The following is a 25,145-nucleotide window of genomic DNA, read 5'->3' as shown; positions in this document are numbered from 1 at the left end:
TTTTTTTAAAGTAGTAATTTTAGGCCTTCTAGTTGCAAAGTAGTGGTTTATTTTCCTCTGTAAATCAGTGCATTTCTGTCTCGCTTTGCAGCCGTATGAATTAAAGACGTATCAATGGTCGTCATGTGAATTCTTGATTCATATAAATTGGTTTTATATTCTTATGTAAACAAATTCTACATGCAGAATTTTGCTCCAAATTATCATTTTAATGGTAATAAAACTTAGTGTAAACACTTGCTTTGAATAACTGAAGATGTAATATTGGTCTGCTGAGTTTCTCTTCGTTTTGAGGCGCCTGTAATCTCATGGAAGACTGCAATGGAAAGTACATCTCTTAATAACCATTTAAAAAAGATGTAGCCATTGCTTCAGTCAAGTCTAATGAGTATTTTAAGTGTTAATTTAATTTTGCAGAAAACTAGGTAATATGCAGCTTCATCTCAGTATTTGTGTGGGGGTTTTTTTTTGTTTTGTTTTTTTTTGGTTTGGGGGGGCTGGTAGTATTTCTTCTAAATGTAGCTTTTCGCCAAGCTGGAGACAATGCAGGAATCAAATGACCCTTGCTAATTATGTCCACATCTTACTGTAACACTCATTTTCTAATATCTCATTACCATATCAGTCTTATTAGCTCACTGCAGGGAGAAAACACAAGTATTGAAAGAACCTGGCCAGTTAGTACAATAACAGCCTTTTTTTTTTTTTTTTTTACTTTTTTGTCAATGCAGTTGGTTGTTTTTGAAAGCTTTATTGGATTAGGTTTTAAGCAGTTTTGTTGTGTCATAACTGTTGGCCAGGACTAATTTCATCTGTTATTTATAGAGAAACAGGATGCTTCATAGAGAAACTCCCCTAACCCCTACTGTAAGCCAAATTCTGTTGTCTCTAATTAAGCACCACTCCCATTGACATAAATGGGCATTTTGCTAGATTAAGGACCTCTGTATTAGGCCTTTCTTTTTTAGTGAAGAATGAACTCCAGCACTGTAGACCATTCTCATTGCTAGTACCACTTCTTTGAGACCTTTCTTTCCTTCATCTCTCTCCACTGAGTGCCAGTGACAGAAGAAAGCCTGTGCTTCTGCATATGTGCATCAGTACATAAGCACAATTATCCAATTTAAGGGCAAGGCTTAAAATAAGACTCTACAGCCTTGTTTTTTTCCCCTCAACATTTGTTCAATATACGAATCTATTATAGGCACTGCTTTACGTGCCAAGGTGGACATTTCTTGTGTGCATAAGGGACACAGGATTTTTTTTCTAATGTGACTGGACTAATTGTTGAGTTTGAAAACTTGGCCTGTTAGGCAGCCTTTTATAGAAAGGGGTTTATGTAATAAATCTGCAACAGCTGTCTTGCTTTTGCTGTCACTCAAAATGTTCTCCCTGTGTGACAGAGCATGACTACTTCCATATTTAATTAAAAATGGGTTTAAGACTGGATAGGAAAGAAGTGACTGAGGTTTTATGCTAACAAAAAATCATGCTCCACCATACAAAGCTGAGTACGTTTCTCCTGTCATCAATTATGTCAAAATATTGCTTTCTCCAAACACCTTTTCTAATATTTCAAAAACTGGCTCTGCTGCTTCCTGCAGTACTTTGTCTCATATTATAGTAACTACTCTATGAAAACAATCTCTTCACTAAATGCCATAGTTCTTCTTTGAGCTGTAAACAAAGTCCCTCTTACCATGGTGCTTTAGATTAAAGATGCTGTGCTTCTGAACAATTTAATCTTGCTTTCTTGTTCAGTTTCCACAGTAGGGGGTAGGGAATTAGGGAAGGAGAGGTGGGATATGCTTGTATGCCTGGTGATCCAACAGTTATTTACAATGCAATTTGTAAGATTCTATAAGTGTGGGACCTACAATGGAGGGAAATCTTGTCTTCTGCAAATAGTTTTAAGACCTAGCACGAGTCACTTGAGCTCACTGAAAGCGTGATTATCCCAGAGTCATATTAACTGGCTACACAACTCAGGAAAATGAAGGCTTTATAAAATGTCTTTTTGCTTCTTATTTATACCATGTGACTTTATACCATTTTTCCAAATGTTTGTTCTGCTAAAGTTGAGCATGCCTTATTTTCTCTGTTTTACACTCCCATCTATTCCCAGTTGTGGGCATAAGAAGCAATAATAAAGTAAGAGAGCTTGTATGCAAACGATTGATTAACTTTAATTATATTGGGAGAAAAGCTTTAATTTTATAACCATAGTGAGGCTATAGGTACCTGCACTTACAGTACCAATTACAAACTAAACTAGATTCTGATCACTGCAGACATAATCCTGCACTCCTGACTCATGCAGAAATTCAAATTACCTCTATGGGAGTTGCTTTTGTATAAGGACTGCAGAATGCTTTCCACCTCACTATCTTGAATTTTGTGCTGTGATTCCTCTGAAAAATAATTGTAGGTTTTTCTCTGCCTCTATTAGGCTCTCTGGTTACTCCTGAATGCTGTTTGTTTTTTGTTTTTGTTTTCCATCACATCCTGAAAACATCACTAATAATCCAGCTCTCTAAGAGTTCAACAGCAGAGCCATAGCTTCCACTGCTTGCAGAGCACAGGATTGATCTCCATTTTTAGGTCCTGAATATATTAATAGCAGAAGTTATTTTATAATCTACTCGATGTGCAGCCGGTTTGTGTGTACCCTGAAACCTTTAATTTTACGTCCACTGTTATTTTTATTCAGGTACTTAAAATTATACATAAATTGCATCTTTGAATCTCTTCCAATTCAGTAACAACCTTGTAGATATAAATTACATGTATAATGTATATGAACACATACAATTTGACTTGTATATAGAAAATGAATACATTAGAACTAGATAATGAGAAGAAAATTATTCTCCATTTATTCTAAAGCCATCATGTTAATTATGATGTTGCTGTTTGTTACAGTGGCCACACATTTGAAAGGGTCTTTATGGAATAAATAGACAAGGGTTATAGCAGAATGATAATACACATTTCTTTAAATTACCATGTTGCTGTAACCTTTGTCCAATTACTGTTCATAGTAGCTGCTACTCTTCCTCCCTCCCCCCAATATTTAATACATTCAGTGTTCTGAAATAGAGAGATCTGGGTAGATGGGGCTTGCATGGCCAGAAAAAATTACTTCAGAGGAAATAGAAGAAGAAAATATGCCCACCAAACCATGAAATTTACTCTTGGGGGAATTTTGTGCATATGTGGACATGCAGAATTAATCTGTCCCGCATAATTTTGTATTTTCCCACATAAAATACATTTTGCCCAAGAAGTGCTGCAGTTTTGCCTTTTCTGGTGGGCAAAAGGCAGAACTGCAGTACTTCTGTTTCAGAAAGGGGTTTTTTGGGGGGGGGAGGGGGAGAAGAGAGAGAATTCTATGCCCAGTGCTGCAGAATTCCCTCAGGAGTAGAAGTTCAGCACAGTACCCTGCCCACGAAGCCAGGTTAGGACAGAGTGGGGCACACAGGGCTCCTGGGGGGAGGGGTGTCACAGACTGGAGTTTAGAATGGCTAGTTGGGGGGCACTGGGGCATGGGCTCAGGAGCTAGTGGGGTGACTAGGGATGTGGGAGGGGGACTGCAGAGACCCATGGGGGTGAGGGGGGTGCAGGAACGGGGCAGATGTGTCTGAATGGGGGAGGCTTGTGGTCAGCCAGGGTCTGTATGAGGGAGGCTTTCCAACTCCCTAACAATCGCACCCCTTGCTCCCCCCCCCCAAAAAACCCTGCTCCCACCCACACCCAGCACCCTCCAGGTTCACCCCTAGGCTCCTTCCCTCTCCATCAGCGCCTCCGTTACCCCTGACTTCCCCAAGCCTTTGCACTGCTTCTGAGAGGTGCAGGAAATATAGTTCTGTATTGTAATTTAAATGAATGATTCAAAGTTCTGTATTATGCGTAGTAAGGAATCTATTTATTTAAAAAAAAAAAAAAAAAACTACCAGATTCTTTTTTTTGTGCTCTGTATTGTTACAGACATACTTGCTGACAGATATTTTGAAATAAATTACCAAAATAATTTACTGGCATGATTATATTGTGGTGTTTTGACAAAACATGCAGAATTTTCAAATATTGTGTGCAGAATTTTTTATTTTTTGGTGCAGAATTCCCCCAGGAGTAACACTAATACCACTAAGGCTTTTTAGAAAACAACTCCTGAAATATAATTTTTTGGTGCTCTAAGTCTTGTGCTGATTTCAGTGTACAGATAGCAGCATGAGCAGTGCCTTTGCAGGCTTCTCCAGCCTTTGTGCTTCTCTTTGCTGTTGGAAGGACTACTTCCATACATAAGGGTGTGCTTAATTCTTCATAGCCATTCAGTCTTTGATCACTGAGACTTAACAACAAAGTTCTGTGGTGTGTTTTGAGATGCTGGTATTTGAAATAGGACTGAGGACACAAATGTATTTCAGAGCTACTGAACATTTTTAGCAACTACTGCATTGGGTCAGTACTGAAAGTCACATGTCCATAGCCCAGATTTGGCACATATCTAATAAATCGTAGTTGTGTTGGTGAGGTGGAGAATAGCTGCAAGATGGAGCAAGTAACAAGTTGACAGAACTGTAAAGAAGATTAGATAGCAAATGAAATTACAGAAACAGTTGTCTAAACAGAATTTTACAAGCAGTTAGTTAGGAAAAAAACTATTTGTCACACAGCAAATTCTCTTTTGGACTGAAGCTTCTAGAACCTTTTTTTTAAATTGCATATACTATCAACATTATACCTTACGTGGATATGAGCTCCATCCCAACATCACCATTCCACCCAGACTAAACAAATAGGGCTTGATTTTTAAGTCCTAAGCATCTGGAACTCCAGTGAAAGTTGAGATCTGAGCATATCTGGGAAAAACAGGTCCATAACACCTTTAATATGATCTTCACTATCTGTGCCCTATGAACATTGTACGGTATGTCAATCTCTTAGAACAATGGTTCTCAACCAGGGGTCCAGGGCCCCTCTGGGGGGGCCGTGAGCAGGTTTCAGGGGTCTGCCATACAGGGCTGGCATTAGACTTGCTGCGGCCTAGGGCAGAAAGCCTAAGCCCCACCGCCTGGGGCTGAAGCCCAGGGCTCCAAGCCTCACTACCCGGGGCTAAAGCCAAACCCTGAGCAAATTAGCTTTGCAGGGCCCCCTGGGGCATGGGGCCCCTGGCAGTTGCCCTGCTTATTACCCCCTATGCTGGTCCTGGCTTTTATATGCAGAAAAACCGTTGTTGTGACACAGGTGGGCCGTGGAGTTTTTGTAGCCTGTTGTGGGAGGAGGTAAGGGGGGACTCAGAAGATTCATCCTACTTCATCTTGCTGTAAAGGCTTTTTTTAAATACTTTTGGATGAAAAATACTGTGTTTTCTGTAAATACCATTTTCTTTTCAAGTACAGGTAGAGTATTGGGAAGTTGTGTGGGAGGTTTTTTCTGTTCAAGTTGAATTCTGCTGGACCAGATCTTTGTGAAGTATCTATTTCCAGTGGTAGTACATACTTTTCAAAGGTAGTAAAAGAACTGCCAAGCCATAGCATGAATTGGGAGGAGAAAGCAAGGTAGCAAAGATGTGAAAAGAACAAACCAGAGGTGAATAGGTCACAAGTGGGTGATGCAGGCATACAGATCTGCCTACTTTTTTAAAAATTAATTAATCTTCAAATTCAGAATAGGGCTGCTTTCAACCAAGTACTTCTGAAATATGTTTATATAATACAGATACTCTCAGCTTCTCATTCCTCAGCTACTTTGATTTAAAAAGTTGCTGATGCTTGCTTAATTACAAATGTCTACAGGGCCACATGATAATGATTAAAATGTGGAATGTAGTGCTTTTAAAACACTCATCTTCACAAGATTCCCTGTGATTAGCTAAATATTATACTAACTTTTACAGGTGGAGAAATTTTAAGGGCCCAAACCTGCTCCTGTTTAAATTGGTGTTAACTCCCATTGATTTTAATCACAAGGCCAAGTCCTTAAGTGAACTATCTAAGGGCAGGTCTACACTACAGCGGGGATCAACACTCTGAGATCGATCCATCGGGCTCGATTTAGCAGGTCTAGTAAAGCCCCGCCAAATTGACTGCAGATCACTCTCCAGTCGACCCCTGTACTCTACCCCGATGAGAAGAGTAAGGTAAGTCAACGGGAGACTTTTCTACTGTCGACCCCCCCATGGTGTAGACCCTGCGGTAACTCGACCTAAGGTATGTTGACTCCAGCTACGTTATTCACGTAGTTGGAGTTGTGTAGCGTAGGTCAGTTTACCGCGGTAGTGTAGACATAGCCTAAGGATAGACAGCAAGACCGTGGTAGAGCTTGATTGGAACTCAGGACTTCCTGACTCCCAGCCATGTACTTGTTTTTCCAGACCATGCTGTCTCACTTGACATTTCAGCTTATTTCATTTTAAAGCTTATTCTTAAAGGACATAATAAACTTGAAATCTAATCAAATCTTAAAAGAAAAAAAAAATAAAGTATCAAGTGCTATACCTGTCACTGAGCCCTTCTGTCAATCTTTATGGTTTTACAATCAACCGTTTTTCTTTAAAATATATATATATATTTCTCCCTTATTTCTGTGAGAAGATGCACACAAACTAAAAGAGGGAAAGGAGTATGCAAGGGAAAGAGTAACTGATTCCCAGATCTGTTAAATGCATAGTAAACAAACAGAAAATAGGCTTTATCTAGTCTTCCAGTTAAATTAATCATAGGTGTTACTGTTATTTGTAACAGATTTTAAAATATTCAGATAGAAGTGTGATTGTGTTTTGTTTTGTTTTTTTTTCCCTTTAAGTTGAGGCTGTCCCTATAAAACTGTAATGGGAGAATAACTCAGGCTGCTGTGGTCATACTTCTGTTTATAGCTCAAGTAGAACTAGCTCCTGTATTACCTGAATTGGAAAGTTCACCTCCCAGTTGCAGTGTAGACATACCGTAAGTGAGAAGTTTCACTGACTGCAAGTACATGAGTAGTCCCATTTTTGAAGTTAGACATGTGCTTAAGTACCTTGTTGAATCAGGGCTAGAGAACAGAAGTGATTAAAGATATTAGTATGGGGTATGTGTACACTTTGAGTTGGGGGTGTGATTCTCAGCTTGAGGAGATACCCTTGATCAAGCTAATGCACTAAAAATAATGCCGCTGTAGCAACATGAGTACCAGAAGGAGTTAACTGCCCTGAGACAATAGATACATCCTTGGGGCAGCTAGCCCCTCCCACCACTTGTGCTGCCACAGCTACACTATTTTTAGCACACTAGTTTGATGGCCATCACATCCCCAGCTCAAAGTGTAGGAATACCCTATATGTGAGGAGTGTTTGCTTTTTTTCCCCCAGTGTAAGGGGCCTTGACTAGGATACAAATAATTTCACAAAGGGCACACAAATAGAAGCCGTCCGAGTGAAATGACAATGTGGTAATGTATTTGCCATGATAATTGGCGATGGAATAGCACATGTACTATTCGGCAAACTGATATTAGCCCATAGCTCGCTATCATGAATCTGTGTGCTGCATTTGTAAGGTAACGAGTCTTTATTAAATGTTAAATAGTTGACATAATACTCTTGACTTAATTCTCAACTACTTTTTCTTATTGGAATGATCATCTTACAAATTGTAAAACACTACAATGTAGAATGACACTTTTAGATAAGATTGATATAACATTGGTGTTTCAATAGGAAATGGAGCGTGGCAAATTGTGAAATAGTGCAGTGATCTTCAAATGTGAAGGGTTGCATGCATAGCTTCTGGGTGGAAAGCCACAGAAACAGTTTGAAAATAACTGGTGGGAAAAATATGTTGGAGTACATATGAAAGTCAGATATCTCCTGTCCTTGGTAATATACACTTGTGACCTCTGAGATACATACTAGGTGGTACTGGGTTTTTTTAACATTGCTAGATACTGCATGCAAATACCAGTTGCCTGTTTGCATTAATACAAATCAACTCTTTTCTAACTGGCTGAAGAAATTCAAAAGACCCCAGCAGAACATTCCAAACTTTTCACCACCAAATTCAGCTTGTTACATTCTTCCTTTTAGATAGCTTGCATGACAACCCCATGTCAGATTATGTACAGACAGATTCTCCATTTCCTATAACTTTTTCCCCTTTTTTTTTTTTTTTCATGGTGTTTAAAGAACAGAAAAAAGTTTCCTAGCTTTAGAAATAAATTTCATTTAGGAGGGGGAAACTTTCTGTGAGTATACTTAGACTTGCTGGGTATAATCTAATTTTTCTGGAAATAATGCCAGTAACCATGAATGTTTTTTGTTGTTTGTCTGAGTCTTTCGATAAACTAGGCCAGATTTTTAGTAGAGCTCAGTTTTCAGTAGCTCCCATCTAGGCACTAAAGAGTTTGTCTTCCCTGCAGTGTTGACTCGGGCTCTTATTACATTGTTGCTCCTAGCCTGGCTCCTGTTCTCCTACACAAAACTCTCACCTAAATGTGGTGGTACTTTTGACCCTAACTAGCTAGCCTGCCTTGGGATAGAGGCTTAAGCCCAAATGCTGCTTATGCTTGGGCTAGTGACCCACCCACTTTGCAGTGAGAACACAGGCATGCTTGCATGCTGATAGTCCTCCGGTACCTTTTGACAGTTTCTCTCCTCTCCCCCCCCCCCCCCCCCCCCCCCCCCCCCCCCGTGTGCCCAGTACACACACATCCCACAACTCGCTGGGAAAAAAATCTCTGAGAGGCTTACTGCAGCACTAAGAACCATGGGACAATCCCCCAGAAGTCCTAGAGATACATGAGTGAGTGCAGCACCAGTGTGGATGCAATTAAGTAGACACATTCAAGTCTGGTTTTGCAGTGTGGCTGCTTGCAGCCTGGCTAGTCAAACATAGGTGCCAGTTGCCCAAGTTTAACTCTGCAGTAAAGTCATAACCTGAATGGCCAGATCTTCAGACGTGCTCAGCACCCAGAAATTTCTGTTTTAGAGCAGTAAACAGTACCTTTCCCCACCATTAAGATTGATCTTGAAAATCTGCCTACTTTACTGAGGTGCCTAAGTGAGTGCTGAGCTCCTTTGAAAATCTGTCCCCAAAATCTATTTCAGAATTGTTCCATTGCTCCTAATTATAGCCCCTTGTCTCTGACTGTTTTCAAAGTGGGGGTTGGAATCATGGACTCTATTCCAATGTGGAAGGCTGAGGGAATTTAGTGGTTACACCTTTGGACCACCATGGTGCCACATGACTGAGTAGAGCCAGAATTTGGTGCATTGAGAGACTGCTTCATGTCATGAAACGTGTGTTCAGCCCTAAATTCCACTGGCTTCCCCTTTTGCTGCCATCTTGCATAGCAAATACACGTCTAATGTGCTGTTCACAGTGCACGCAGAACTGATGCTATATTGACGTTGGAGGGTGTGTTGTTTTTCTTTTTAAATATTTGCATCAAGGACATTGGCTTTAAGCCTGTAGAATTTTTACAACTTTATCATACATCACCTTAAAAGATCAATTTTTTAGGAGGAGGGAAAGCGAGCCTATCATTCAATCTGTGAATTATTTCAAGCTGAAAGTGCTGTGGTTTGGAACAAGTCCCATCTTCCTGAAGCGGCAACAGTTATATAAAGGAACGTAACATTTTTTAAAAAGTGCTAAAACAAATGATCACTTTTGTATCCAGTTGAAAATCTATTTAGCCTCCTTTTTTGTGAGTTTCTTATTTTACAGTTCAAAATATGAAGAAAATTTGCATACTACAGTGTTAAATGTTCATGTCCACTTGGCTTTTATTCTCTAGGATTTTTGGTAATTCCCTCCGATTATTATGCACCAAGTTGTTTCTTGTTTTATAGCCTTTGTCAGAAGCCAGTTAAACTAAATGTTGTTTTCACTTCTATAATTGTCTTGCTCCATTAATATGAAGAACAGAGAAATGAGTGCAGTAGCACACTAGCTAATATTTGGACGGCCAGCAATCTATAGCACTGATCCAATTAGAAATCCCAGGTGTCTCCTTTGAATAACATGCTTTCACTGGGACACCCCAGTTGAATCTTGTACTAACCACTCTTATAACTCTGCCTTTCCTTTTAATATGTGCAGTATTCGCTTTTTTGTCCATTAGACAGCTTTAAGATTTCTTAATGGTTGACTTTCCTTCTAAAACAAACTTTCTCCTCCATACAGCCTAGAATAAAGTGGGTCAAACTCTCTGCTCTCAGTTATATCTGTGAACATCCAAAATAACTCTGACTTCCGTATTTACTTCACAATTACAACAGTGTAAGTTAGTGGAATTCAGCTGCTAAGTTTGCATGATGTACCAATTATGCTTCCTTGTAGCTTATTAGTCATTAAAGGCAAAGCACAACTATTGATATGTGTTCAAGAATAATATGGGTCAGATTTTCAGAGCCTCAACCCATCCTCAGTTCTGCATGCACAGTTAACCGTAGATGCTGCTAATGGAAGCTGAATATCTAACTGTATGATTTGTAGATACAAATTTAAAGTCTGTCTAAACTCAAAGTTTAGAGAGTATTTTTAATTTAATTTAAAATCTTCTTTGCTGTGTTCTGCAGGTCCTTTCACAGATGTTGTCACCACAAACCTGAAACTTGGTAATCCTACAGACAGAAATGTGTGCTTCAAAGTGAAAACTACAGCACCACGCAGATACTGTGTAAGGCCTAACAGTGGAATTATTGATGCAGGAACATCAATTAATGTTTCTGGTAAGTCATTCAAAATGGCTTGTTTTGTAGTTGAAGCTGGTCTCATCAAATCAGTGATTTTTTTCAGAACACTGTGTGAACTTAATATATACACCTCTACCCCGATATAACGCTGTCCTTGGGAGCCAAAAAATCTTACCGTGTTATAGGTGAAATCGTGTTATATCAAACTTGCTTTGATCCACCGGAGTGCACAGCCCCGCCTCCCTCCCAGAGCACTACTTTACCATGTTATCGGGTCGCGTTATATCGGGGTAGAGGTGTACTGGGAAAGTGGAGAGACAAGCAGGAGAGCATGATTTCTTATTTATTTTATCTCCATGAAAAACCAACTGTTTCATAAACCTCTACTAGGGCTACCATATGTCCGGATTTCCCCGGACATGTCCGGCTTTTCGGTCTATAAATAGCCGTCCGGGGGGGATTTTTAAAAATCTAAAAATGTCCGGGATTTCCCCCCGTCGGCTATTTATAGACAGAAAAGCGGCGGCTAAGCACCGCTGGGCACCCAAAGCCCCTTCCCGGCTCCCCCCATCCCCTGCAGACTTACCACGCTGTCCGGCCTGCAGCTGTCTTCCCCCTCCTCCACTCCCCTGAACGCTCCGCCCACCTGCTCCTCCCCCTCCCCGCTTCCCGCGAATCAGATCTTCGCGGGAAGTCTGAAAAGAAGCAGAGGCAAGCGGGAGGCAGCAGCAGGTAAGCTGGGGCGGGAGGGGGGAGCGAGGAGGAGAGCTCCGGGGACACGTGGCCCTGGCCGAGCGGCTCCCTCCAGCCTGGGCCGAGCGGTGCCCAGTGGCTCCGGCCCAGCTCAGGCCCCAGCGGCTCCGGCCCCGGTTCCAGCCCCAGGGTGGCGACCCCGGCCCGGCTCCGGCCCTGGCTCCGGCCCCAGCAGCTCCGGCAGCGCCAGCCCAGCCCGACTCGGGCCCCGGCAGCGCCGGCCCAGCCCGGCTCGGGCCCCAGCCTGGCTCGGGCCCCAGCAACGCCGGCCCTGGTTCCAGCCGAGCACCTCCGGCCCGGCCCCAAGCCCCACAACCCCGGCCGGAGTGCAGCCTGATTCCTGGGCTCTTTAAAGCCAGCCCTGGTCAGGGGACAGGGAGGGGGGTTAGATGGGTCGGGAGTTTGGGGGGGGCTGTCAGGGGGGCAGGAGTGTGGAGAGGGGTTGGGACAGTCAGGGACAGGGAGCGGGGGGGTTAGATAGGTCTGGGGTTCTGGGGGGGCTGTCGGGGGTAGTGGTGTGAAGAGGGGTCGAGGCAGGCAGGTAGCAGAGGGGGTTGGATGGGTCAGGAGTTCTGGGGGTCCTGTCAGGGGACGGGGAGCAGTTGGATAGGGCATGGGAGTCCTTGGGGGTCTGTCTGGGGGCAGGGGTGTGAATATGGGGTGGGGGTGTGGATAAGGGTCGGGGCAGTCAGGGGACAGGTAGGGTCATAGGGGGTTCTCAGGAGGGGCCAGTCAAGAAGCAGAGCAGCTTAGATAGGTGCTGGGGTCCTAGGGGTCAGTTAGTGGCAGGGGTCCCAGGAGGGGGCAGTCAGGGGACAAGGAGCCGGGGGGGAGGGTTGGAGGTTCTGAGGGGGGCAATCAGGAAGTGGGAGGGAGTGGATGGGGCGGGGCTCCTCCCCCACAGTGTCCCCTTTTTTTGCTTGTGGAAATATGGTAACCCTACCTCTACTTATTGCTGGTTGGTGGCATAATTTTTAAATCTTTTATATTTTGATAAAAGCAAAAACAAATCAATGTAAACAATGCAAATAATTACTTTCAGAATGCACTTGTTTTGGACTCCCTGAAAATGCAAGGTGTGCTTTGGTACTAAAAATAAGACTTTACTTTGTGAGGGGGAAAGGGTAATGGATTTATTCACTTGTCTGTTTATTGGGAAGTGATAGCTGAATTTTTAACTTGCATAAATCCGCAGAAGTTTGGTAACTGAATTATAGCAATCCTAAAAAGACAAAGCAGACTTGTAAGTTTACGCAGCTGAATATATTTCCCACTGAAATTGGAGGGTTTTGTAACTATTTAATTATACCACTGCAACCCCGAGAAAAATTTGGCCCTGCAAGATAAATGTGTTTAACTTTAAATTACATCTCTGTGGCTATTTTGCTAACGTTTGCAGATTTATTGGAACAGTCAGATAATATTCCATAAACCCAGTGTCCCAATAGTAGTGGAGAACTTGACTTAATCTCTTTCAGTTTTGTGGATTTCACACTGATTATTGCTCCTTTTTTGAAGCTTTTACACTTTAAGAGGAGCATAATTGTACCAGTCTCTTAGATTTCAATGGCAGTTTCATTCCTGGAATGAGGAATATGTGGCTATGACTTAGCAATAAAATATTAACCCTATTTATACATGATAGTATAGTCTTCAGTGCTTATAAAAATATATGGAAATACTTATTGAATCAGTTCTAAGAAGTCAGTTTTTAGTGACTATTTTAAATAAGCTTTAAAACTACATGCATGGGTTTTTCATGCAGTTTTTTTATATCTGAGTTTTATATGCATTGACTCAGAATTGCATGTCCTAATTGTAATGACTGCAAATTGGGTAGTTAAATTCCAAGTTTTTTCAAGTGATTACATGTATATTCCACCTCAGGGGTGTGTGTGTGTGTGCCAAGTGCACAGTTGTCGGAGATTTATCCTTCAGTGGGACCTGTCAGGGCGGCACATGCACCATCGTCTGTCTTGTGCCACCACGCAAAGGTATAGAGGACAGAGTTGCCGTGACTCCTCTCAGTTCCTTCTTATTGCCCTTAACAGTTGTTGGAACGTGTCTTGCTGTTGCAAGTTTTTTTTCCTCATTTGTGTAATGTTTTAGTAGTTTAGACTGTTTGTTATAGACATAAGTTTTTCTTTAAAGTGTTTTTGAACACTTTTTGGTTCCTATTGCTGGGTACTTTGGACACCGGGTTTCAAGCCTTGCAATTCTTGCAAGAAACTGTTGCCAGTGAGCGACCTGCCGGTTGCCTGAGGTGTCTCAGGGAGTCTCATGTCAGGAATCTGTGTTAAATGCTCAGAATCTGGGAGATTGAGATCCCTGGCACCAAAGTCCAGGAAGCTTCTGGGCAAGAACACAAGAGTGCACTCAAGGCCAAGGTACTCTCCGAGGCAGTCATCTGCTTAAGAGACCATCAGCTCCAGTGCTGGCCCCATGGACACTAGCCCCTGAAGTGGCTCCATTTAGTTCAGTGGTGTGGAAGACTATCCTGGTACTGTCTATGCTGGAGGCTTATGCGGCAGCATGGTATAAGAACGACCATACTGGGTCATACCAGTGGTCCATCTAGCCCAGTATTCTGACAGTGGCCAATGCCAAGTGCTTCAGAGGTAATGAACAGAACAGGTAATCAAGTGATCCATCCCCTGTCATTCATGCCCAACTTCTGGCAAACAGAGGCTATGGACACTCAGAGCATGGTGTTGCATGGATCTGGTGAGTCTCGGAGCACTGGCTTCGCCAGCTATCCAAGATACTTCTCGCTCAGTACTGGCACCTGCTGTAACTGTGTCATCCCAGCGTGCAGTATCGTGAGTTCCTCTGGTTTGCTGCATCCCTTTTTGTGTGGTGCCAACCATGATCTCACTGGGACTGCCATCTCCAGGCTCCAGACATCAATCTGTGGCATCGATGGCAACAGTCCTCCCTCCTTGGTCAGAAGTTGACTCCAACCTGTTGCAGCTGTGCCATGAACATCATTATTCCCTTTCCACTACCTACCATCCTCAGTATCCCCTGGAGGCTCTTGGCCCTCAAGCAGAGACCTGTGTCTGGGAAGAAATTGGGCTCTGGGGCCTTATCCATGGCCATTTGGACCCCTTGGGGGTTTCCACCTGCCTCCAAATAGTCTGTTGGGAGAAGCCTGTGTAGAATTTACTGCTGCTAGTCGCCATCTTGCCAAGTGTTGGTTTAGTTGCAATATGGGAACCAAGCACCAAAGGTGGCAAACCAGTTTCCATCCTGCCTTAATACTTTAAATAGAGCCTAAACAGTGTGAACTGCACTAAGTAAGGTCATCATGCAGTCAGGTGATTAATCACTGGAACAATTCACGAAGAGTTATGGTAGATTCACAGTCATTGGTCATTTGTAAATCAAGAGTGGATGTTTTTCTAAAAGATATGCTGTAGTTCAACAAGAATTATTTGGGGGAAGTTAGGTGGCCTATGTTATGCAGAAGGTCAGGCTAGATTATTAGTAATCCCTTCTGGCCTTAGAATCAGACCCTCATGTCTGGAACTCTCCATCTACACAGATCCAGTTTACAGGATCAGGGCCTGAAATATGAAGTTTGGAAAAGAAAAGGCCAATCGATGCTATGCTGTTTGAATCTTGCATTCTGGTTTTCATGATCTTGCCTACATTAACTCACCCTTCCCCCCATATTTTCTAAAATATGCAATTAAAATAGTTTAATCTCAAAACCACTTCATGGGCATGCTGTCTAATTGTCAAACACACAGCAGTTTAAAAAGCAGGATTTGAATTGATATTCTGAGCCATGTTTGTTCATGGATCAAGAGAAGTAACAAAATTTTAGGCCCATCAAAAATACTTCTGCTTCTTGCAGCATGTTACTAGGGTTAGCACTTTTAACCTTCACCAAATTTTGATTTCATGAATACATAAGTAATTATTGCAACACTTGTAGTGAGGTGGCGGATGTACTGATTGCTAACACACAAAATAAATTAGAGGTTGGGGGGAGGGTTGCATATATATTTTACTTTGGTATAATTTTGCTTCTCAGCACTGATACTTGTCAGTAGCTATGTCAAATAGCATATATTCAATTTGTTAAATGTGCAAAAAAGCACTTTTTTAAAAAAAATAATCATATATTAGTGTCCTAAATTTTTAGAAGTAAAAATAGCATTCTTGTTTGCTTTCTGAAGCAACATATTTTCAGTCTTGTAATTTAAATCATATGTAAGGCATAAAACAGCACTTGGATTCTCCAAAACCTAATAAGAAAATATTGGAGTATAACGATTTGGATGATAACTTCCAGCCAATAAAACTAATAGGGCTGTATTTACAATCTCTACTCCATCCTCCTGAGTTTCTGCTGACTAGGTTTAACGTGGCCATTTGGTTGCACTAGAGTGGCACTGCATTTCATTTTTTAAAAGATCAATGCCAAAGTCTAACTGCATAAAGATCTTGGACAAGTTGTTATTGTAGTTTATCAGAAAATTACTATCTGAAGCTAAAATTGGGGCTGTTGTATCTTCCCGATGCTACCACTTGTCTTGCATTAAAACAGTACAATATGGTTTGAAGTGTCTCATAGGAATGTAAGCTTATAAGCAGATAACTCTTTTCTCAGATAAGAGAAATCCAGTCATATTATCGGTATATTCTGCTTTACTTGAGCTAGCATGATAGCTCCCTTAACACACCTACAATGGTTGAAAATCAAGCTTTCCGTTCTCCAACAGTGTGGCAAATATCCAAACTCTAGAGGCTGTTTTATGTGTATTTCAGAGCACTACTTAAATACCAAAAAATTTTTAAGCATTCCCATCCCTATCAGCACACACTTAGCTACAATTCCAGACTTGTAGCCGAGATTTTCAAAAAAAGCTGAGTGCATACATGTACATACAGTGTGTCTGATTATGACAGAGTGCAAATGACCATCAGCAGCTATTCGCATAATGAGTGGATTGGCATTTGGTCTTAACTACTTTGAAAATTGTGTGTGTTTGAGTTGCTTCTTTGACAAAGACCTTCTTCCTTCTGGTTTTGTAACTGCCTGGAGTGTGCAATCTGTAAAAGATGCACATGAAGATATGGGGTTTATTTGCGGTTGCAGTCAAAATTTGAAAATTTCACCAGATGCTGATATGCGGCAAGGAGTGGGGGTTGGGGAGGCACAACCCTTCCATGGACAAACACCCTGGTGGAAAGCCCAGCACCTTAGTTCATTTTCTGGGAGGGCAGTGCTAGGATTCCCTCTAGGATGCTGTCTGTGGACATCTTTAGGGGATTCTGTTTTTCTTATAGGCCTCTGGATAATAGGTGCTTGATAACTTTAGCCCTCCCCAAAGTCATCTGGTTGGTGGTGAGAAGAGAGCATTCATTTCCTCCATCCCAGACTCCTGACTACTGCTCTACTCTTCCATCAGCCTTGCAGTTGCTGCACAGAAGAGCCTTGTTTCTATTTCTCTGTCCTCCTCCAGGACTCAAATGGGGCAGAACAGCAACCTGTCACTTTTTTGAAGCTGCTGTCTTGATCTCCAGAGTCTCATCTTACTTGGTTTTTAAATTGAAAGACTCTAATGGTTGCAGAGGGAACCACAAGAATGTGAAACACATGTAACTGATGCAGTCATGCCTGCCTGCATCTGCAGAGAGTCTGAAACAATAGCTCTGTAAGTATGAACAGCTTCATCTCCATGGGACTAACTGGGATTCCTACTGATAACTTAAAGTCCTCTGATATTATCACATGATTTTGAGACCTGAGGCCCTAGACCTATACTTATGCCTTAATCTGGCCATGTTCAAGGGTATATCCAAACCCTCCTGAGGTGCCCAGCAGAGTATATGTCGTCATATTGCAATATCTACACAATCTGTTGTGAGTAGCTTCTAGTTTTAACACATCAAGTGGGCAGAAGTTAGGAAAGCTTTTAAAAAAAAAAAATAGGCACTATGTTTGCCCTTCTCCAGCCCTCTGGGACCTCATCCATCCTCCATGAGTTCTCAAAGATAATTTCTAAAAGTTTTGAGATTGCTTCGATTCCCTTAACTATCCTAGGGTGAATTTCATCAGGCCCTAATGACTTGAATTAAAAATTACTTAGACAAATGAGATGTCTTCAAGTCACCAGGGCCTGATGAAATACATCCTAGAATACATAAGGAGCTGACTGAGGAGGTATCTGAGCCATTAGTGATTATCTTCAAAAAGTCATGGAAGACTGGAGAGATTCCGGAAGATTGGAAAATGGCACTATATTTGCCCATCTATAAAAAGGAAAATAAGGACAACCCGGGGAATTAGACCAGTCAGCTTAACTTCTGTACCCAGAAAGATAATGAAGCAATCAATTTGCAAACATCTAGAAGATAATGTGATAAGTGACAGTCAGCATGCATTTGTCAAAAAAAATCATGTCAAACCAACCTGATAGCTTTCTTTGACAGGGTAACGAGCCTTGTGGTGGATGGGGGGAAGCGGTAGAAGTGGTATATCTTGACTTTAGCAAAGGTTTTGATACTGTCTCGCATGACCTTCGCATAAACAAACTAGGGAAATGCAACCTAGATGGAGTTACTATAAGGTGGGTGCAAAACTGGTTGGAAAAACATTCCCAGAGAGTAGTTATCAGTGATTCACAGTCATGCTGGAAGGACATAACGAGTGGGGTCCCACAGGGATCAATCAGTTCTGGGTCCGGTTTTGTTAATATCTTCATCGATGATTTAGACAATGGCATAGAGGGTCCACTTATAAAGTTTGCGGACGATACCAGGCTGGGAAGGGTTGCAAGTGCTTTGGAGGATAGGGTTAAAATTCAAAATGATCTGGGCAAACTGGAGAAATGGTCTGAAGTAAATAGGATGAAATTCAACAAGGACAAATGCAAAGTACTCCATTTAGGAAGGAACAATCAATTGCCCACATACAAAATGGGAAATGACTGCCTAGGAAGGAGTACTGTGGAAAGGAATCTGGGGGTCATAGTGGACCACAAGCTAACTATGAAACATCATTCTGGGATGTATTAGCAGGAGTGTTGTACTCAAGACACGAGAAGTAATTCTTCCGCTCTACTCCACGCTGATTAGGCCTCAATTGGAGTATTGTGTCCAATTCTGGGCGCCACATTTCAGGAAGGATGTGGACAAATTGGAGAGAATCCAGAGAAGAGCAACAAAAATGATTAAAGGTCTAGAAAACATGATCTCTGAGGGAAGACTGAAAAAATTGGGTTTGTTTAGCCTGAAAAAGAGAAGACAGAGAGGGGACATAACAGTTTTCAAGTACATAAAAGGTTGTTACAAGGACGAGGGAGAAAAATTGTTGTTCTTAATCTCCAAGGATAGGACAAGAAGCAATGGGCTTAAATTGCAGCAAGGAGGTTTAGGTTGGACATTAGGAAAAACTTCCTGTCAGGGTGGTTAAGCAATGGAATAAATTGCCTAGGAAGGTTGTGGAATCTCCATCATTGGAGATTTTTAAGAGCAGGTTAGACAAACACCTGTCAGGGATGGTCTACAAGATGATACTTAGTCCTGCCATGAGTGCAGGGGACTGAACTAGATGATCTCTCAAGGTCCCTTCCAGTCCTATGATTCTATGAATACATTAACTTATCTAAATATTCTTTGACCTGTTCTTTCCCTATTTTGGCTTGTATTCCTTCTCTCTGGTTAATATTAATTGTGTTGAGTATCTGGTCATCATTAAATCTTTAGTTAAGCTTCAGTTTTCACTAAGTCATTAAACACCTCGGCATCCTTGATATCATCTGTTAGCTCTCCTTCCCTGCTAAGTAGAGGACCTACATTTTCCCTTCATCTTTCTCCTGCTCCTAATGTATTTAAAGAGCCTCTCCTTAGAGTCTTTTATGCCCCTTGCTAGGTGTAACTCATTTTGTGCTTCAGCCTTTCTGATTTTGTTCATTCATGCTTGTGCTATTCTTTTGTACTCTTCCTTAGCAATTTGTCCATGTTTCCACTTTTTGTAGGATTTCTCTTTTGATTTTTCAGGTCATTAAAAATTTCCTGATGGAGCCATATTAGCCTCTTACTATTATCTTTTCTTTGTCAGGATAGTTTGCAGTTGTGCCTTTCATATTGTCTCTTTGGCAAACTGCCAGTTCTCCTGAACCTCTTTTCCCTCTTAGATTTTCTTCCCATGGGACCTTATCTACCAGTTCTCTCTGAATTTGCTAAAGTCTGCTTTTTTTGAAGTCCTTTGTGCTTATTCTGCTGCTATCACTCCTTCATTCCCTGGGAATCTTGAAATCGGTCATTTCGTGATCACTTCTACCTGAATTTGCCTTTTACCTTCAGATTCTCAATTAATTCTTCCCTGTTGGCAAGAATCAAGTCTAAAATGGCTGTCCCCTGGTTATTTCTTCCACTTTGTGAAACAAAAAGTTGTCCCCAATACATTCCTAGAACTTAGTGGAAATTTTGTGTTTTGCCCTATTAAGTCCCCCTTTACTACCAGGTCTTGTGTTCTGGATATTTATTTGTCCTAGAAATGCCTCATCCACCTCCTCTTCCTAATTTGCACAGATGATTTAAGCCAGAGAATTCCTGGTCAGCCCTTTCCTTCATAACATTTCACTGTGCTCCTAATATGCTTGACTCTGTCAAGTTCCTCTGATGCTGTGCAGAGATTGGTGTAATCTTGAAAGGGGGGTGTTGATGTAGATGACCCTACAAGCAAGGTGCTCCTGTAGTTCTCAAGTGCATCATAAGAAGCCATTAAGTCTTAACCTCTGTTTCAAAATTCCAAATCTCTGCCTGCTGGCTCTCTGGATGAGCGGTCTTCTCCAGTGTCCTTCATAGTGAGACTGTGGCAGGTGGCTCACTGATATTGCCTGACAAGTGCTTGAGGCCAGAACTATTATGCACTAAGCCCCTGGGACTCTGCACTGCTTCTTGGCCCTGTGACAGCATGTTTTTCTCAAGTGCCTCCTTGCTGGGGTTGCTGCCTCGAAACCTCCTCTTCCCTTTGGGGAAGAAAGAGGTTTGCTCTGAAGTGAGTAACCAGCATAAACTAATATTGATGGTGTCTGCGTTAACCTCTTTTCCTTACATAGAATACTGGAGAAAGTTAAGTGGCAGTTGCTATTTTCCCTCCTCACCACTACTCTGTATCCCTCTGTCTGCACCAAGAGAGAGGTGAACACAGCATTAGAGGAAAAAGACGGGGCATGTGTTGTGAAAACAGTATTCCCTTCTGCAGTAACCCGGCACCCGGAGCCCACCTGATCTGAATCTCCACCATTTGTATTAGCAGAGGAAATGATTGCATTCAAAATGCTTCAAACAAATTACTTACTCTGCTCCTCAGTCTATTGGTCTCCATGTGCTATGCAGATCTCACATGTGGCAGAATATTGAGAATAATTTGCAAAGTTGTTGTCAAATTGTGACTTCAGTTTTACAGATCGAGAGATCCATGCTCTAGCCTCCTCCTATTATAGGTTTGGCATTAGAAATGTTGGAACTCATGTTAAATTCATTTTAAAATGAAGGCTCCCAAGTTTTCTGTTCAGTTCCTGAGTTTGGCTCCTCACAGTGTAAATGGAATGAATGAATAAACTGATATGGGTCGGTATTTTGGGTTTACAATCTGGCATATGCAAAGTTTGCTACCTAATTCCTATCGGTATAATTTTCATGTTTTGATCTGAAAGAACAAGTATAACAACACTTACACCATCAAACCTTCTCTAGCGTCCTGCTGTTATGAAGCAGTGAATTAAATTCAGAACAGCAATCTGTTTGGCATTCAAAACAGATTCAACATTGTACCTTGGGAAATAATTACTTTTAAATGAGCTTATAGCTGCACTCAACTAAGCAAACTGATATGAACCACAGGCCTGCAGAATTTTTTTCCATAAATGGATAGGTATTCAACTACCCAGTTAGTCCTCACCCACTGTAGAGATTTGAACAGCAGAGAAGACAGCTGAGCAACAATGGAGGAAGGACTGATCTTAATTATCATGCTTCTTGTCTGTTACACATTGTGTAAAAGTAACAAGTGCTGTCAGTTCGTTTTCATTTTGACCAACATTTAAAAAAATGTTTTCAACTTCACTGCATCTCATAATCATTTTAAATTTAGCACTTCATATAAGAAAAGTCAGTGTCTAGCTCCTTCTACCATTTTTAAAAGGCACACGGTTGCTAATGGCAACAGACTGTGTGTTGTATTTGTGTGTAAGAATGTGATGGCATAGCCTTAGTGTTGTTCTGTCCACTTAAGAAAACAAATTGGTTTGGCTGTTTTTACTTTAAAGTAAGTGACATCCTTGGACATAGCTTTCTTGTAATAAAACCTTTAGATATCCACATAAAGCTATAGGCTGGATATATCAGTTGTAAACTGAAAGTTCTTTCCTGTAGTTCATCTAACAAGCGGCTCATCATTTTTTTTTTTAACTGTGCTAGTAGATCAGAGTACACTTAATTCTGGGACTCTGCATGAACTAAATGATGGGGTAAGGGGGACTTTTTGGTCATAAAATGTACCTTCTGAAATTTTACACTGGGTATCTTTTAGTCGGGTTAATAATTGTAATTGTGGCATTATGCAAGTTTAATTTTGGATTCCAGTTTGTTTGCTTGGAGCTATCTGCACCATCTAGTTAAGTGTTCATATTCAAACTTGTTTTTGCTTTTGAAATTGCATGTGGTATTTTAATTGACCAATGGGCTGCAATCAAAATATAGTTGTTAGCAGTCTCTCTAAGATAATCTGACACACACAATGCAGTTTGTAACAACAGAGGTCCCAGATGACTGCTGTGATTAAAAATTGTCAGTAATTGAAGCACAGGGATTCCCCTCTGTTAATCACTCTCTTAGAAGGGAATTTTCTCTTTTTTTTTTTTTTTTTTTTTTTTTTTTAAGACTCCTGAGTTCCTTTGCCCCGTAATCCTCACCACCTTCCAACTCACGGAAAGGTGACTTGGCAGGTAGTGACCTCTTCTTCCTGGATGGAACTAGCGGGAGTTGGTCACATCCTTTCTGTGGGCCTCTTCCCTTAATGTTCTGCATGCCTACAAACTTAAGCCTGATCTACACTACAAAGCAAGGTCGACACAAAGCAGTTTACATCTACCTAGTTGTGCATGTGTCTACACTTAAACTGGTGTCCCACCACTGTAAGTACCCCGTTATGCTGACATATTAACACCATCTCCCCGAGAAGTGTACAGCCGCAGTTGAAATACTTAATTCAGTGCAGTGCATGTGTAGATACTGTGTTGCTTATGTCGACCTTTTCTTCCAGCAGTTGTCCCGCAATGCCACACGCTGACCACTCTGGTCATCATTGTGAACTCCACTGCCCTGGGTCATGGAGACCGGAAGCCCCTCTCCCTTTTAAAGCCCTGCAAATTTTTGAATTTTGTTTTCCTGATTGCCCTGCTTGGCGAGCTAACCTAGCAGGTCTCCATTGTTGAGTGAAACTCCCCAGCTGACCATGCTGGCTGCACGATCCAGACACTCGCCTGCCTGGAGTAGACAGGAGATACTGAATCTCTTGGGCCTGGGGTTGAAGAGGCTGTGCAGGCACAGCTCCTAGCCAGCCATGGAAATGTAGACCCCTACGAGCAGATTGCTCAGGGGATGCAGGAAAAGGGATACAACAGGGACCAGCAGCAGTGCACGTGAAAACCAAGGGGCTACGATAGGCATTCCAGAAGGCCAGGGAGGCCAACAGTTGATCCAGTGCCAAGCCGCAGACCTGCCACTCTTACAAAGAGCTGCGTGCTGTAATGGACAGACACATCATCTCCATCCCCCCCACAGCATTGTGGATACCTCTGAGAAGCCCAAGTCATAGGCCCCTGCCATGAATAGCAAGGAGAAGGTGGTGGTGGATGAATATGGGGGACAGATGACCAGGGAATCCAGCTGTGCAGCAAGCCAGAACCTGTTTTTGACTCTACTGCAGTCCAGCCAGTACCGCCAGTTGAGCACAGGCAAGTCCGGGTCAGGGAAAGGAACCTCGGGTAAGTGGTGTAGATAAACTTTCAATTACAGGGATGGCATCTCCAAAGTAACAGGACATATCTTTTGACTTTTCCTTAATTTACTCACTCTAGAACAGGTAGTGATACAAGCAATAGAGGTAGAGCTTCTATCTGCTTTTCATTCCCCTCTAGTGTTAGGTGCAGGGAGGGCAGGGAGAGGGAGATGTGGAGCAGTTTGGTTATGTACACAGGGAGGTCTCCTGAATCCTTTTGAGAGATCTCGATGAAACTTTCACAAAGGTACCTGCAATCCTCTGCCAGAAGTTTCTAGAGAGATCTGCCTTATTTCTGTCTCCACAGAAGAACACTTTCCCACGCCACTCAGCGATAACTTTAGCAGGCAGCATTGCAGGCTAGCAGCATATGGGCCTAGGTGGCTTTGGGACGCCGGCAGCACCTGTGCTGTCCCTGCGTTTGTTACCCTCAGGAGTGAGCTGTCAGATAAAATCACCACTACATGTGGAAAATGGTGCCATTATTCAGTGTCATTGCCCCATACTCAGTTTCATGCAACTGAGCAATTCCTTCTTCGTTTTGTCAACCCCTGGCAGGCCATCCCCCCCCCCCCCCCCCCCCCCCATTGCTGGTGCTGTGACTGGCATCATACACAAGCAAAAGCAGAGGTGAGAATGTAGTGCTTAACACTTTAGGGGAGCAAGGGGTAGTGAGTTCAGCATTTAAAGTTTCACTTTCTGTAATGAATACACTGACAGTAGTACCTCGGTGTGTTTTATCTGCAGCTGCTGCCACTGCGGCCTTTGTGATTTTCCCCCTCCACTCCCACAGAACACTTGAGCCAGATAAGGAGAAGAAAGAAGAGGACTCAGGATGATACATTCAGTAAGATCCTTCAAGCCAATGCTGCATTGGACTGTGAGCACAGGGCCTGGAGGATGAACATGGTGGCCAGCTTGGCGAAGGAAAGAATAGAGAGGAGAGAGGCCCAGGAATCCCAGCAGGAAAAGGGGAGGGAGATGCATCAGGATGCAGTGGAGCTCTTCAGCCAGCAAACAGATGCTGCAAATTTTGTTGAACTTGCAGGTCCACCAATCCTGGGCTCGCCTCCCTCTGCAGCCCCTTGAGAACTCGGTATCGGGACCTCCCTATACCACTCCCCCAAGGTTCCATATGGCATATGGGGTTGCTGCACTACTCTTACCACTCAACAGCAGGGAACATTAAAGACATTCACAGCTTCACATATACTGACCTGTAAAAGCCACAGTTGGTGTATATGTAGCTGAAATGGACATGAATGTTTAGTTTTTAATGTATTTGTTTTAAAATTGCATTTTTTGCACTTATTTGTTACAGAATAAAATACTGTTTGGAACATAATTCATCTTTATTAGTTCATAATGGATGCTGCTGAGTGCTCAGTAGTTCTGAAAGCAGTCAATTACCTGTTATTTCACAGTCGCACAACTCATAGGATCAGTCACAAACAAAATTAATAGATGCATTGACAATGTTATATTCCTACAGGTACAGCAGTCACTACACAATTCCTACCAGGCCACACAAGAGCATGGCTAGATAGAGCATACAACGCTACCACACATTACTCTGGCTCATTGTTAACATGGTTTTCCAAAGACCCCCTGAGCCATGTAGCAGCTCCATGTTGAGCTCTTCTAATAGCCCTTGTGTCTGGCTGTTCAAATTCAGCAGACAGCTGCTCCGCC

At 42.2% G+C, this 25,145-nt stretch overlaps 1 protein-coding gene across 1 annotated transcript in view; it reads left to right on the top strand.

Annotated features, from left to right (window-relative positions):
• Nucleotides 1-25,145, top strand: part of VAPB (VAMP associated protein B and C) — a 44,869-nt gene that overhangs the window by 6,669 nt on the left and 13,055 nt on the right. Inside the window, exon 2 of the mRNA XM_026652828.2 lies at nt 10,562-10,714. Within this exon, the coding sequence (XP_026508613.1) occupies nt 10,562-10,714 (153 nt within the window). The remainder of the gene's footprint in view (nt 1-10,561; nt 10,715-25,145) is intronic.

Source organism: Terrapene carolina, unplaced genomic scaffold, assembly GCF_002925995.2.
Source record: "Terrapene carolina triunguis isolate 2854851 unplaced genomic scaffold, T_m_triunguis-2.0 Scaffold130, whole genome shotgun sequence".
Classification (NCBI taxonomy): Eukaryota; Metazoa; Chordata; order Testudines; family Emydidae; genus Terrapene; species Terrapene triunguis.
This window is presented reverse-complemented; position numbering and strand designations above follow the sequence as displayed.